At 39.8% G+C, this 14,791-nt stretch overlaps 1 protein-coding gene across 1 annotated transcript; it reads left to right on the forward strand.

Annotated features, from left to right (window-relative positions):
- The first annotated feature begins 1,008 nt into the window (after positions 1–1,008).
- Positions 1,009–11,736, forward strand: LRRC36 (leucine rich repeat containing 36). The gene is made up of 10 exons (XM_085314534.1): positions 1,009–1,053; positions 1,468–1,529; positions 2,224–2,275; positions 2,615–3,094; positions 4,120–4,415; positions 5,430–5,595; positions 6,460–6,617; positions 8,748–8,862; positions 9,972–10,086; positions 11,441–11,736. The coding sequence occupies exons 2-10, from the start codon at positions 1,470–1,472 to the stop codon at positions 11,640–11,642; spliced, it is 1,644 nt and encodes a 547-aa protein (XP_085170660.1). The 5' UTR covers positions 1,009–1,053; positions 1,468–1,469; the 3' UTR covers positions 11,643–11,736.
- The last annotated feature ends 3,055 nt before the right edge of the window (positions 11,737–14,791 follow it).

Here is a 14,791-nt window from a genome sequence, read left to right on the forward strand (position 1 = left end):
CAGGCTCCTCACAGGATACGTGTTAACATGAAAAACTTGGGTGAGAGAGCCCGGATGCTGAAGAGAGAGCGAGCTTTTTCCTCACTCGTGCAGCGGCATGATTGTTAAATGTTATAAAATCGTCCCGGCAGTTCATAAATGCTGTGGAAAGGTGTCTTTGCACGGGTGGTTTAGCTCTGCTGGGTCTCTGATGCCGCTGAGCGTACGGGATAGGAAGTACAAGCACTTTCTGTGAGGCTTTGCAACTCCAATAGCTGCAAGTTTAGCTTTACAAACCTCCCATCTTTAGCCCAAAGAGATGCTTTGTGCTTTATTAACCTGCAAATACCATATTGTTACTATTACTGAATTATTCGCCATAAAGTATAAACTTGCGCCATTGCTCAGAGCACTTACTCAAAAGAGCTGTAAAGTACCACTTGTACAATGAAACATGGCTTTACCACGTAATGGACTCAAAATAAAACCGAAGAGATTCTTTTTTGGTATCCCAGCAGTTTCTGATCAAGCATGCTCAAGTTACAATCTGAAGATTAGTTAAAACATGAGGCAGCAYGGATTGCTGCTGCCTCTCTCAGCATCGCCTGGGTTCTGCAGAACAAGCAGTAGCAAAGGTCGTGACAACTTATTTGAGCCAGTGAATGAGATAAAGGAATGAAAAACGCAACGACAGAAATCTGTAAAATAACACGGGGCGCTCTGCATGAGGCTGCGCGTCAGCGCGGTTCTGCTGAAGATGCAGATTCAAAYATCAGTGTTTCGTCTGACGGCTTTCCAAGCGAGGCTTCATCCCGAGCGGCTCGTTTTGCAGCCTGCTTCGGTGGCCAGGGGTAAAAAGGGGATTGTGACTTCACGGCTCATTCTGCCCGAACGACCTGGAGTCGAATCGGTGTGCTCGACTGCCCACGTTGTTGCCGTGGAAGTGAACTGTACAGTCAGGCACCTCCTATTTTGGCTAGTCTAGCCTGGGTACCGGGATGAATCACTACCTACAGGTAGGAGGAAGAGTGTGTCTGGACCTGCTGGAAGAGCCACAGTGACTGACGGGAATACGTAAGCAGCAATTTGTTGTAAAAACAGATTAACATGGTGGTAAGGCGGTGGAGTTTGTTAATTACTTGCTGTTCATGTAATTTCTTTTAAAATAGAAGGAAAGTGAGAAGCAAGACCTGAGGAGTAAGGGGAAGCAAAGAAAAGCTAGAGTGTGGTAGCTCATTACTTGACTAATCAGAATTAACTGGCAAGATTTTTAGGTTTCTCAAAAGAGGAAATTTAAGCAGGGCTTTAGATTAAGATACGAGAGTGCTCATAAATATTTTTAAGTTTTCTCTGGGCGTAAGATCTGCAAAGGGGAAACCCTTTATTTCCTAAAGTCACCCATAAAAATGTCACTCCTTCCGATGATTTCCCTTCTAAATGCAGAAGCAAGCTAAAAATAGTTAACGTAAAGCATTTTCTCCATTTCAGCAATGGAGTCCAACAGTTCTGCTGAAGAGAGTAAACAATGCAGTATCAAACAAGGCAAACAGGTAAGGCCCCTTTGAGCTGACTCATGATAAGTGTGGACAGTGGAACTGGCACCTCCTAGAAATGATCTGTTTGTGAGTTTGGTGATAGTTCGATTTTTTTCACCTCTCCCCCCCCTTATTAATCATCACTTAGTTCTGTTCCCATCATGCAAAATGGAACTTGATTTAGCTTTGTTCCTTTTTATTATTATTATTATTATTATTATTGGCTGATATTCATGAAATGTTGGCCTTCCTTTCCCTGTGACTGCATTTTCTATCAAATTTACAGAGTCTTACTCAGTGGCACTAGAAATTTTAAGTTTTCACTTAAGGTTTTTTTCAAGCCTGCWACCTTATGTTCTGTATTTCAAGTCAAGACTACTTTGTGTGCTCATAAAAAGTATGCCCATCGCAATTTTGACCTGCATTATAGCATAGATTCCAGAAATAGCACATTTAATACCCATTTAAACATTATACCCCCCCAAAAAATATGCTTTTGTTCCATCTTTATGTATTATACTTGTGTTTATGAGTAACTTACTGGTCTTGAAATTATATTTTTGAATTCTTGTGTCCTGTGCCGCTGAGGATGTATTTATGCCTTTGAATACTAAACGGTGTGTAAATATCATTGTGATTCTTCCTTTTGTCTTCAAGCTCGTAAATACTTTTGTAATGTGTGGGCAGTAGTGTTTCAAATATTTTTCAGAAGGAAGAAGTTTCAGGAAGGCAGCTGATGAATGACAGTCGCTTGGAAGCAGGTAACTATTTCAGCCTCTTAATGATGGGAAATTTAATATTCCTTTTATGTAGATGGAATACTGACMTGACTTTTCTACACTGATTCCAGCTATCTTGCAACCTGCCTAAGTGGACTGGGCAGTCATTTAAGTGTTCATCCTTTTGCACTACTGAATCTTACCATCATCATGTATTGCAATATAAAAAGTTGTGCTGTGGGTACAGGCACTAGTAATAGTTCTAATTTATTTATCTCACCTAAAGTTGGAAGGAAAACACAAATCAAACAGTACTTTAAGGGAATGTGTTTCAGTTTTTAGTTTCATTCTTCAGACTTCTATGTTTTGTTTTCTTTCCAGACCAGAAACACCTCTCATCACCCTCTCAACTACGTTCATCCCTGCGCTCCCCAGAGAAAATAAGAACAGGGCTCACAAAAGGAGGGTACCGGGTGGTTTTCTCAGACGATAAAACTTTAGACTCCTCCTCAGAGAGGGATGTAATACAGAAGTCTGGTATTTTTGAGCTTAGCCAGGAAATTTCTTCTGTAAAGAGATTAAATTTGAATGACACAAATCCAATTGATTCATGTAAGCTACCCAGAGATGTAAAGCTGAGCAATTTTGACAATTTTGACCACATCTCCTTGACCTCAGTGCCTCCGCACAAGGACTTTTTGGAAAAGCTTCAGAATGATAAGAGCAGTATGGACCACAAAGATTACAGTGGAAGRCTTGCTAATGATATGAAGACATCTTCAGAGACCTCCAGTGGTGGTGTGCTGACACTGCACACTGAGACAGGAAATAACAGCAGAAGTCCCTTCAAAATCAGCTCAGGTAAAAATAAATAAATAAATAAATAATTGTAATGTAAGAGAGGCTTTGTTTTTCCTAATCTCAGACTATTACCAGTTTATCTTCCATTTATCTTATTTATCTTCCATTTATCTTATTCCTAAGATCTGTGGTGAGTAAATTAATTTGAAGACCCTTCTAAACAAAAAATAAACCACTGTATAGCTTATTTGCTCAGTGATATAGTTGTGATTCCAATTTGTAGACTAGACTATCCCTAAATAGCCTGATTACAAAAATTAGTGAAGAACCAGTGCCCATTAAGTGAAGAACCTTGTTTGAACAGGTGAATATACAGTGAAGTTGTAATCAGTATCTATGACGAAGTGCTTACTTGGTGTTGAAGATCAGCCTGAGATGGCTGATCTCAGCAATCTGGACAGCAAGCTGTTACTTTTCAGCTTTCTTCAGATACCTGAGGCGATTTAATATTTGTGCAGATGAACACAGGACTCCTCTATGACAGGTGTCCATCTTGCAGTTTTGTATTCTATGTTATACTTGCAACTGCATAAACAGAATTTCTTGAAAGTAAAACAAAGCCTATTTTCCTTGGCTATCTCCTGAAGTTGGAACATCCCTTAGATGAGGTACCTGCAAAGGGCTGCATCCTACATTTTGCCTAAAATTGAGTGTCTGTATTAAATTGTCTTTTAACATTTACTATTTTTAATAGAGATTTGCAGTTTACCTAGGAAGTTAGCATACCTGTAAACCTCTTCTCAAGTCTGCCTCAACTGGTCCTCTTGCACCTGATCTTCTTCAATGTCTTTCCTAGCAACAGGTAGTCAAACACAGATGCTTGAAGATATTGAGTTAGTGTTAATGAATGTTAAAATCAATAGGGCATTGGTGTTTAAATGGAGTTAATCCCCTGTATTGCTTTTAAGACTTGTGCCTCAATGTGATTGTCCTCTATAAAGGCCTGGTGCTCTACAGTCAAACTGGAGGAGATAAGGATAAAAATTTGGATAAAATTTTCTGCTTTACTCTTTTATTTCCCATAGGTCTGAACACCAGCACACATATAAGCCATAATTCTCTACTGGACAATCATTTTTCTACTTTATCTGCAAGCTTCAACGATACAACATCAAAGCTTCATTCTTTATCAGCTGATGTGTTACTGGAGAACTTGCAGCCAATAACAATGAGACCAACAATGCTATCTTCTGTGCCTGGGATGATGAAAGAACCTGCAGCTAGTAGGTCCTCAAGCTCTTCTAGAGTGGAATGCAAGCAAAATGAAAGCCTGCATTCACTGATGTCTCCTAAACATTGTTTCAAAGACTCACACGAGGAGGCAAGTGTCTTAATAGTTATCATATTTGCTCTTCAGAAATGCTTATGTGAAAAATGAGATCTTAATATAAATCTCCTAGTAAAAAAGTTCTAGAAGGAATAATACAAAATTGCTTATTTCTCTTTAAAAGTAATAACTCAATACTGTAATCTAAGATCATCCACTGCTGCTCTTTAAGAGTCTAAATAGAGTTGAACTCAAAACTTGATAGAGCCAATTCTGGTAGCACTGAGATAATTTTGCAACAAGTTGGCTGTACAATTGTTCCTGAGTCCTTCCAACTGAGCTGGGRATGTTAGCAAGGAACACTGAATTTGCAGTGGTTTACAGCCACTACAGTTAGGTGTGCATCTTTTCTCCTTTCTTGTGTGGAGGAAAAAAACTCTGATGAACAAAGTTCCACGGTGTTTGTGCTGTATTCACTGTTCACCGCCACCCCAAGCATTACAGACAGACAAGTTTTCTGCCTCTCACTCTTTCAAATCAAGGGGAGATGCCTTTCTCTTGGATGTTGTACACATGTTACTGGATTCAGTGCAGGAGTAACAGATAGCACTGTTATAGGTAGCATTGTTGCACCTGAATAGAGTCACATCTGATGGAGGAGATTATAGATCAGTATTAGTGCCAGGGGAGAATCCTGGAAGTCAAAAGGGATTTTAGGACAGAGAACATGAACAAAGAACTTAAACTTTCAGTGCGACATGTATTTCTCAAGGAATTAAAGTTATTCTTGGTTATATAAATGGGTATGAGAGAGAGCAAGAGGTAAGCCTAGGGGCACTAGTGAAATTGCTGATGAAACACTGTAGATTTGCCTGAGGCCATTCATGCATCCCTTGTTTATTCTCTCGCATAAACTCAGTACCGTACTGTGATTCTGACTTCTTTGTGTCCAGCTGGAAAAGTGCAAGTATAAACACCTGATAAATGCATCCACCAAGCAGGAGGTGCTTGCAGGTGTACTGCATACATTAGTTGAGAAAGTAAGCAGCTTTGACTTTTTCTCGTTAGTCTTTTTCCAGTGAACTGAGTAACGGTACTAGTGCCACAGAAAGTCACGGTCCCACCAGACCTGACAAAGCATCCCATGTTACAGCTGTTCTGCAGCAACTCCTGGAATTAGTAGATTGTCACTGGAATGGATCTGGATCTCTTCTGTTTAACAAAGATTTTCTTGGTAAGCTTTTCAAGTATATGGAAGCACTTTATCTTAAACATCTCTCTGCTTTCTTCCAATTCATACTTAAAGTCAGGAATTTATATCACCRTGTAGCATTTAGACATTGTTTGGGGCCTTATTCTGCTCTCCTTTTCAGAGTGATATTAGCTTCCCATTTTATTCTAGARCATGTCTCTGATACTGCTTCCCATTTCCTGAACACTATGCAAAAATTCTTTCTGTAATATGATACAGTCACTGTGGTCACTGTAGATACCAGATGAATAGCYAAGGTATATATTATAAAGGCAAATTTAAAGAGAGGCGTTGTTGTTAATTGCCATCCAGAACTCAATCCATGACCATTTATGCCATTAGAACTCAAGCCTTATGAAATGTCTTAGTTCAGACCATATATGAATGTTATTACTTGGCTCTCCCTTGGAATTTTTTGATGGTTTTTTACTTTCAGAAATTGCTATGCTATTGATGGTTTTTTTTTCCATAGGAAAAGCTAATTTTCAGTAATATTCCCTTCAGMTATTTAGTGGAAATTCATAAATTATTGGAATGAGATGTTTTAGCATTTTCCACGCAGAGCTTCCTGATTTAACTTTCAAAATTAAATTTAGCTTATAGTCAGRTATCTTTGCAGTATAAAGATCATATTGAAGTAGAACATTTCTAATTAGAACAGAAAAAACCTTTGGAGTGATTTTCAACTTTCATAAAAGTTTTGAGATTTCAGCTTTTCTCTTTAATTTGGAACYAGGAAAAAAAATCCCAAAGGAAAAGCTTCCATCTTTGCTCTGGTGCCATTTAATGATRAAGACAATACAGTAGTTTTAAAATGTTTGTTAAAATTTATTTATATTGCTGTAGTTCCAGCCCAAAACTTGCTTTTGCATCTGGTGGCTTGTACTGCTTCTCAGCATGCTGTTCATCTGCCAGCTGGACACAACTCCTCAGCCTTAGCTAGAAATGATTCCAAAGATCAGCTGAAATATACTGAACAATTTGATAGAACAAATACTGCTAAGGTAGGTGGTTTTAGCTGTCTGTCTGTATGCTAATGGTAACCTAGTAAGAAGATGAGCCTACTGTGATTTTTTTAATAAGGAAAATTTCCGTGTATGAATGAAACAGTGGGAAGATTAATCACTTGATATAATGACAAGGAGGGATAACAAGGAGGAATATTGCTTCCAGTGGATTTTCTGTTCATTTATTTTGAATCTTCTTTTTGTTTTGAATCGACAGACTGRTTCTTCTGGGAACTGTCAAATTAGTGGCACCTTGAAATAACAGTACTTTCTTACTGTCTCCCTTGAGCCAGGGGCAAGGGAAGTGTTGGCTCCCCTAAAGGTCTCTGTGCTATTCTGCTCTGGACTTTGTAGAAGCTTGTTGAACCTCAGCTGTTGTGGTCTAAAACAGCTCCAGTTCATTGATCTGGTATTTTGTGGCAAGCTTTTTGTTTGAAAATCTCTGAGCAGCTGTAGTTAGGTCTTTGGGCTTCCTCTAGTTGTAAGTTGACTCTGAAGTCCTGACTTGTTTTTCCCTTGAGGCTGGGGTGGGCAAGCTCAGAAAATGCATGGTAGTCTTGCTGTCCTGTTCAAAGCCTTTGCTTCTCACAGATAGTGGGATCAATGTACACCTTTTTGCTAATCCTGTTGTAACTGCTTTGCCAGTAGCATCCCACAGAATTCTGTCCAAATCTTGTATGTTTTCACCATTGTTTAGCTGACTGCCTCCATGCTGGCTAGTTAGCTGCCACAAAGAGAAGCTGTTCAACCAAGGGCCTGCCTCGTCTGGTCCACAGGAAAACAGGCAAATAACAAACACTCTCATTTGCCTGRCTCAACAGTCCTGGTTATACTGGTTTTGTCTAATGTCTAACTCTGAAAAGATCTGAGTTCGTCAACTCCACAGCCAGACTTCTAGCAACTGTTTTTGCTTACCATCATTCTGTTCAGGACCATGTGCCATAGTTGCTCAAATTACTACATTTCTTAGATGAAGCACATGCATTTCAGCTGCAGTTTCATSTTTTAATCTGATTTTATTGCAGCCTGCTAAGGACAGGGATGGTCCTGTTCCCTTACCCTAAGTCCAGTTATGTTGCTGCTTTCTTCCTCAAGCTGCATTTAAGAAATGCATGGCTACAGAGTGTATCAAATCAAATCAACCTCTTGATCCAATGGAAGACTAGGGTTTGGGGGGGTTATTTATTTATTTTTTTAAGTGGATCTTACTCTCTCTAATACATTCAGTCAAAAGTGAGATGCCTGGGCTCAATGAGATACCTTTCTTGACAGGAGTTCAAAACATACATGGTCCACCTAGAGAAGAGCTCCAGGGTTATCTAGTTGTAAGGCTAATCCACACTGGGCTCTTCATTTTTCTTTCAAGTCTATCTCAGTGGAGCTAGATTTATAAGAGTAGAAAGAGTGAGCCAAACTATAGTTCAGTGGGTAGGGCTTTCTTCTGATTTTGTAACTCATCTTAAAGTCTACCAGTTAGAAGCCCCAGAAGAATCCAAACAGCCAGGTTATATGACTTTCCCAAGACCACAGTGTAAACCTGTGGCAATAGTGTGAGCAGGATGCTGCTGCTGTTTTCCCCTCTTCTGCTCCACAGGCTCATAYTCCTTGAGACCAAAATGCATAATGAAGAGAGAGCATTGCTGCAGGAAAATATTCTAAAATATAAAGCTAAACTCTGTTTCTAATTAGGTCTTCAAAAAAAATAATTCCATAGAAACATTGCTGTTTAGATTTGTTTTCTGACATCATCTGAGCTCTCTGCCAAAATGCCTGAATATCTTTTTGTGGTTTTGATTTTACTGTTTATTTAGGTTATTTTTTGTAAACGTATGTAGATGTAGTAATGCTTTGAAAATGCTTTTTTTTTTTTTTTTTAGGAATGTGTTTCAAATGAATACTTCAAAGCAATGACATAAGGGATTGCTTAAACAAACAACCATGTTACACCCATTTTCATTTGTCGCTTTTCAGAGGGCTTACTAAGGAAAGATTCCTAGGGACTTACTGGGAAAAACTGTAGAAAAGTGTTTCAATTCTCTTAACATCATTTTGATTCTGCAACTCTTTGTTTTTTTGTTTTGGGKTTTTTTTTGTCTTGACTCATCACAAATGGATTATATGATGCAGCAGCTAGTTAAAGGACTGGAGGAGAACCAAATGTCAGCTTCCAAGTTACTACGAGACATAGATCAGACTGCCACTTCTAATTATCACATCCGAAGAAATCAAGCACCCACATATGGTAGGGTCAAATTGCTTAGTTTTAGTTAATTGTGAGGMGTGTGGTTGTGTTCAAATTATTTTTCTTTTCTCCCTTTGGGTACACACACTATTATTATAATTGTGAATGGTCAGGAATGAAATTAGTGCCTTTTCCTTAGCAACTGTACGAGCTGTTCTTTTAGAAGTGGAAGGATTCACTTATAGCCACCTAGGCTACAGTAAATCAAGTTAATGATGACTTTATAAGTCTCGCAAGCACTGGCACAAATCAACATACTTACATTATTCCAATATCCAGCTATGCCATACATGCCTCTTCTAAGAGGCTTGATTCACTGTGCAGTTAGAACAAGACTACTGTAATGCAAGGACAAGGAAACACATCTGAACAGTGACATCGTAGTGGGTACCTTGGCTGCCTGAAGACCAAAACATGCATTCCCACAAACTGAAAGTAATTATCAGATATTTTCTGTCTGTACCTAGTCCTCAGACAGATGAGCTGACAGTAGTCCAAAGCTTAACCTCCGTTTGCCCAACACTTCAGTGGGCAGTATGAATGGTAACAGGTGCTGTGTGATCCAAGATAGCCTCACAGGTTTCGTGGCCAAATAGGTATGGGCATCTGTTGTGACTTAGCCCATAGCAGAGGCCATCGAATTCAGTCCCCTGGATCCTGCTTCTGATTCAGGAATGTGGTGCTGAGTTGCAGGGTGTGTTTTAGTAAGTCATACAGGCCTGACTTTCAAAGGCTTCAGGTAACGGAGGATGTTCCACGTTGCTTCACAATCTATTCCAATTTGTTTTGTTCACTGTGACCTCCAGCTCTAGGATCGCACAATCCCCTTTTGTCTCTCAGATATAGAGCCCTTCTTATTTGATACATCCTCAGTGCAGCAGTATTTGTAAGCTCATCATTGATTGTGATCTAGAAATGTGCCTGAAGTAGGTTTAGCTTAGGCTTTGCAACAAAGCATTAATAATAACTGTGATACTAGGTAATATTGTTCATAACAACTGCTTCTGTTATACACAGGTTGTTGTTAGTGTCAGGATTTTTTTTTATTAAAAATGCATTTAGAAGCTTTTACTCTTTTTGCTCTACCCATCTCATCGTGTTTCCTTTAGATGACTTGCTTTGGAAAAATGAGCAGCTGAATTTCCAGGTGGAATTTCTAAAGCTGGAACTAAAACAACTTAACAGACTTCAAGAGACTGTGGCTCTTCTGCAGGACAGTCAGAGGTGTGGGYTGTGCATAAGTACAGTATACAACTTGCCTGTCACAGTAGGAGGTGGTACCCTATGTACCAGAACTCTTCCAGCTCCTAGTCATGTATGTTTATTATAATACCCACTGCACTGGTACAAAATTGATGAATTCAGAGCTTTGACATAAGGTATTCTCAGGGGACAGTTGCTGTACATCAGCCGATCCATGGTCAGAGCCTGTGCCAGTGCTGTTTGCAGCGATTGCCAGGGTAGCCTTTTCTCAGCTGTCTGCTATCACATGGAAGTGGTGCAATACCACTGACCTGCAGGAGGGTTTAGGGCTACATTAGCTCAAATGAAGTGTATGTTTCAGGGAACAGGTATATGGATAAATATTTATAAAATTGTACGGAATTATGAAATTGCTTTTCAAAGGAAACACTGAAGTCCTACGCTAACCTGTATTTTGCATAAGGAGGTGCAAAGGCCCAGCAAAGAGCAGGGAAAGCCACCTCCTCCCCTGTTCTGCAACATGTGGTTACTGGAGGGTTAACTGCTGGTCTGCAGCAACCCCAAGTGTTCCAGCCTTTCCCAGAGCCACCTCTGCAAGCGCAGGGCAGGCAGTGTCCTCTTCAGCTCAGTTTAACCTCTTTATAAGTATTCARTGCTTGTGGCTCCAAAAACATGTTTCAGTGCTTAATCAAGTACAAAATATTTTGCCACTAATCATCTCTGAGAGAGCTAAGGATGTCACAGAGGGCACATGGCTGACAGGTCACAAGTTGGTCCTTTACTTAGAGTATTGCTCCAAGGAGAGGAAAATGAAAATGCTGTGTTTGGGTTTTTTTATTAATGCTCCATTTTATAAACAGTGAACAAAATAGTTAAGTGTTTCAGGATAAATAATAAATGATCATTATCAAGCATTGCAAGAGTCACATTGCTGGAATTGTTACAGATTTTCATCCAAGATATTAAAATGCCAGTTTGATGAGTGAGTTTAATGAAACTTTTATTTTCTTCTAAAAATTATCATCTCAGGTCAAAATCAGAGACAGGAGAATGCCTTTTGTAATCATAGTACTCTGTTGATGTGCTTCCAGCTGTCTTAGCACATACTATTAATCTCTACAGCACATTTTGAATATTTACTATCAGTTATTAACCAGTGTAAGCAAGCCAATTATGTGTGAAATTTTAAAATGAAGTATAGCTGTAGTTGTCTTGAAATACAGAACTATAAATACAATTTCAACTTTTAAAGTGTGAATTTAAATAAATGAAAATCAGTATATTAGGTTTGTAAGCATCTTTCTAGTCATAGCAGGTTCACTCTGCTGAATGCATACTCACCATTTTAATCTTTTTCTGCAACAATCTTGTCYAGGTCTTTACTGTCTACAAACAACTTCCTGATGCAACAGTTGAATAAGGAGAGCAGTGCTACTGTTTACAAAACACCCCTTCCTTCTGAAAGATGCACCAGTCGTGAGAGATCACCCCCACTAGGAAGAACTCCTCCAGTACCATCAGCATACAGCTCTGGTCAGTACAACAGGACAGAACAATTATGCAATTGTCCTCTGTGAAGGGAACAAAACAGACATTAAGTATGGATTATATTCAATTTTGTAGAATGAAATGTCATGCTGCATTTAAAGATGCTGAATCTAATATTTGCTTTTACTGATTTCTTATCATCTTCCTACTCCTATTTCCCCCATAGCCCTAAAAGCATCCAAGTGCTAGTATTCGTATATTTGTCACATTTATTATATTAACAGAAATACAGGGATGATTGCTGTATAATAAAATTCTACCTCAAACCATGCCATGCTGGGAAGATGGTAATTCAGTTGATTCAATTCCCTCTAAATTTGTACTGAATCAGTATCCCAGCATGGTGGTGGCAATATGTAGTTGGAAGCAAAATATTGCATGTAACCTTTGTAGTTAGACCAGTATCTCATGGYACTGACTGTAAGTTTTTGAAGTTCTAGTCCCAGATTTAGATTTCTACCTMTGAGAAAGCAATTGATCCACCAGGATCTGAGCTGCTCTCTGAATCTTGCTGAACACATTTTGCTGTCTGGTGTCTGTATTTTGGACAATGTTGGCCATCAATCTTACAGTGAAAGAGAAAAGTACAGAAGGCGGCAATTCAATTACAATGAGAAAAGGAAGCTGCTTGGCTTGAGGCCGAGGATCTGCACAGAACCAGTGCAATACACACTAGAAGGATGCTCACTATAGAAGTGAGTTCTGTCCTATGCCASTGTTATGCCACTATCTGCAGCTCACATATATGTGCATGTGTGAGTGCCATTCTTTTACTGCCGAGTGTATTTCAGCACAAGTTCGCACATAAAAGAGCAGGACTTTTTGAACAGCAATGTCTATCAGTTCTTCCTTGTGCTTTTGTTCCGTTGCTTCCCTTGAAAGCTGTTCCAGTGGTTAATCRTCTTAATTTGTAACAGTGATAGCTTGTTTCCAACTAGAATCTTTCTAACTTCAGCTTCATCTGTTAAATTAAAGACATATGTAATAGTAAGGTTGTAATCAAGTTAGCTTTTAAGGAACTCTTTGTCTTAGCAGAGGRATATCTTGTCTTTTCTTATCTTTCAGGTTTTTAATTATTTTTGCGCTTTTCTGAAACCTTAGTTTTTAAATATCCTTTTTAATGCCCAGTCAGCAGAATCAAGTGATAGCCGGTAATGATTTCATTTTTCCCCCAAGTGCTCAGATACATAAAGTTAGCATAGGCAGGGAGACTACTTCATCAGGGGAACATGCAAGTYTCAGACGTGTAAAGAAATGATGAAGTTTGGTAAAAGAGACTGTTAGAGYAGGTTTCTCGTTTGGTTGCTGCCATCTGAGCATGCTGCATTGGAGCTAGCACATGCTATTAGCTTCTCTGAGGGGTGACATGCATAGCCCAGCTACTAAGGTCTCACTTCTGCATATGTCAGAGAGTGTTTGATAAGGTTCTCAATGCAGTGGCTTACTTTTTCCTCGGATTGTTGTTCTGTAGCAGTTTGATCACATTAAGTTTGCTTGTATCAGTGATTAAACCAGGAAGATCACTTTTACATGCCACTTTTTGAACAATTGCTCTTAAATATAAAACCTGAAGACATAAATAGGTAGTGCAATTTCCGCTAAATTTTGCTAGTAGTAGTGRGGGTTCACAAAAAACCTGCCTACAGGAATTGCCTTGCAGAAYTGCAGTAAGGAAGGACTTTTACATGCTCATCTTATGGAGACACTTTACCCTGTGGTAGCAGCTTTCCCTAGCAGCTGGTACTTGGCATGTGCAGAGAAGCCTGGAACACGCAGCAGGACTTCGTGTCCAGGGACTTACCTTCTGCACATTGGGAAGAGTCTTGGATCTACTTGAGCATGAGAAAGGAAAGCAGCAAGAATGAAATTCCACTAAGAAAAAGAAGATAAAATAACGGGGACAAGATTGTTAATTAGACCCTAGGGTTAGCAGCTGCAGAACTACTTGTACTGAAGATCAGGAACTAGAGGGGACTCTGTCATATTCTTTGCCATGCTCCCACTGTCTCTTTGTCCTTTCTTTTACTTCTTTCCTCAAACCTCAGTGATTCATCCCAGTTCCCTTGGGATGATAATGAYGGATTGAAGGTCTTCCTGAGCAGCAATACCATATTTTCTATTGAAGGTTGTTCCTAGCGCATTTTACAGTTAAGTTGGTAATACTCATGTGTCACTGGCAAYCCAGGAGGTCTGCCTGTAAGAGGTTTTTCAGTTGGTCTGAATTGGTGCAGTAGGTGAGTGATTGTAGCAGCACAAGTGRGTGCACAGTCGACATGCCCTTTTATTGCGTGAGCTGCAAGAAGGACAATCTGAGTGGAGCTGAGTGGAAAAAACAAATAGAAAGGATAAAAAAGTTTAGAGGCTGTAAGCTTAGGGACTGTGGCTTTAATCAATGCAAACAATGTAAATACTGGCTGAGACACCTTCCATCCACTGGCTCCTCCACTGTAAGGGAATTACATGGTGGCTGTAAAAATGTCTTCCTTGGCCTGGTGTGAAGCCAGCCCCAGAACAAATGCTTGGTCAGAGTGAATTTATTAGCATAGGGGAAATGGCTATGAGCCGTTGTTTAAGCTGTGTCACTTTTCATCATAAGAAATAGTTCTGCAACTAACATTTCAGGGTAACTGTTGTATCAGCAGCATGTGGCACTGCACTGAGTCTTACTGGAAGAACAGCCAGAACCGCTGAGAGGGCTTCAGCTGTTTCTGTGGAAATTCCTTCAGATTTGTCAGAGTTGTATTCTGCCAGACGTTAGCCTATTTCTCTCTTTGGAACTGAAAACCTTAYGATTTCCCTCACATTGATCACACCTGTCCCATGGGATACCTGGGGAAACAGGAGTAGACCTCCCATCCACCTCCATTACAGAGTGGGTCAGCTATTAGGTACAGGAATAAAATAGTAAGATTGCTCCTCTCCCTTGGACATAGCAAGATTAACCACATCAGCCGTCCTCCTAGGAAGATTAACCACATCAGCCTCTTCTCATATGTCTTGTGCTCCAGCCAAGGTCATACTGGGGGCCTCTGCTGGACTTGAACCAGTCTATTGCTGTGTTTCTTGCACTGGGGAGCCCAAATTGGACCCACTACTGGATGCAATCTCACTGGTGCCAAATATAGGGGAATGCTCCCTCACCTCATCCTGCCATCTGTATTCTTGCTAACACAGCCCC

This window comes from Rhea americana, unplaced genomic scaffold, assembly GCF_003343005.1.
Source record: "Rhea americana isolate MKP2758 unplaced genomic scaffold, rheAme1 scaffold_406, whole genome shotgun sequence".
Taxonomy (NCBI): Eukaryota; Metazoa; Chordata; class Aves; order Rheiformes; family Rheidae; genus Rhea; species Rhea americana.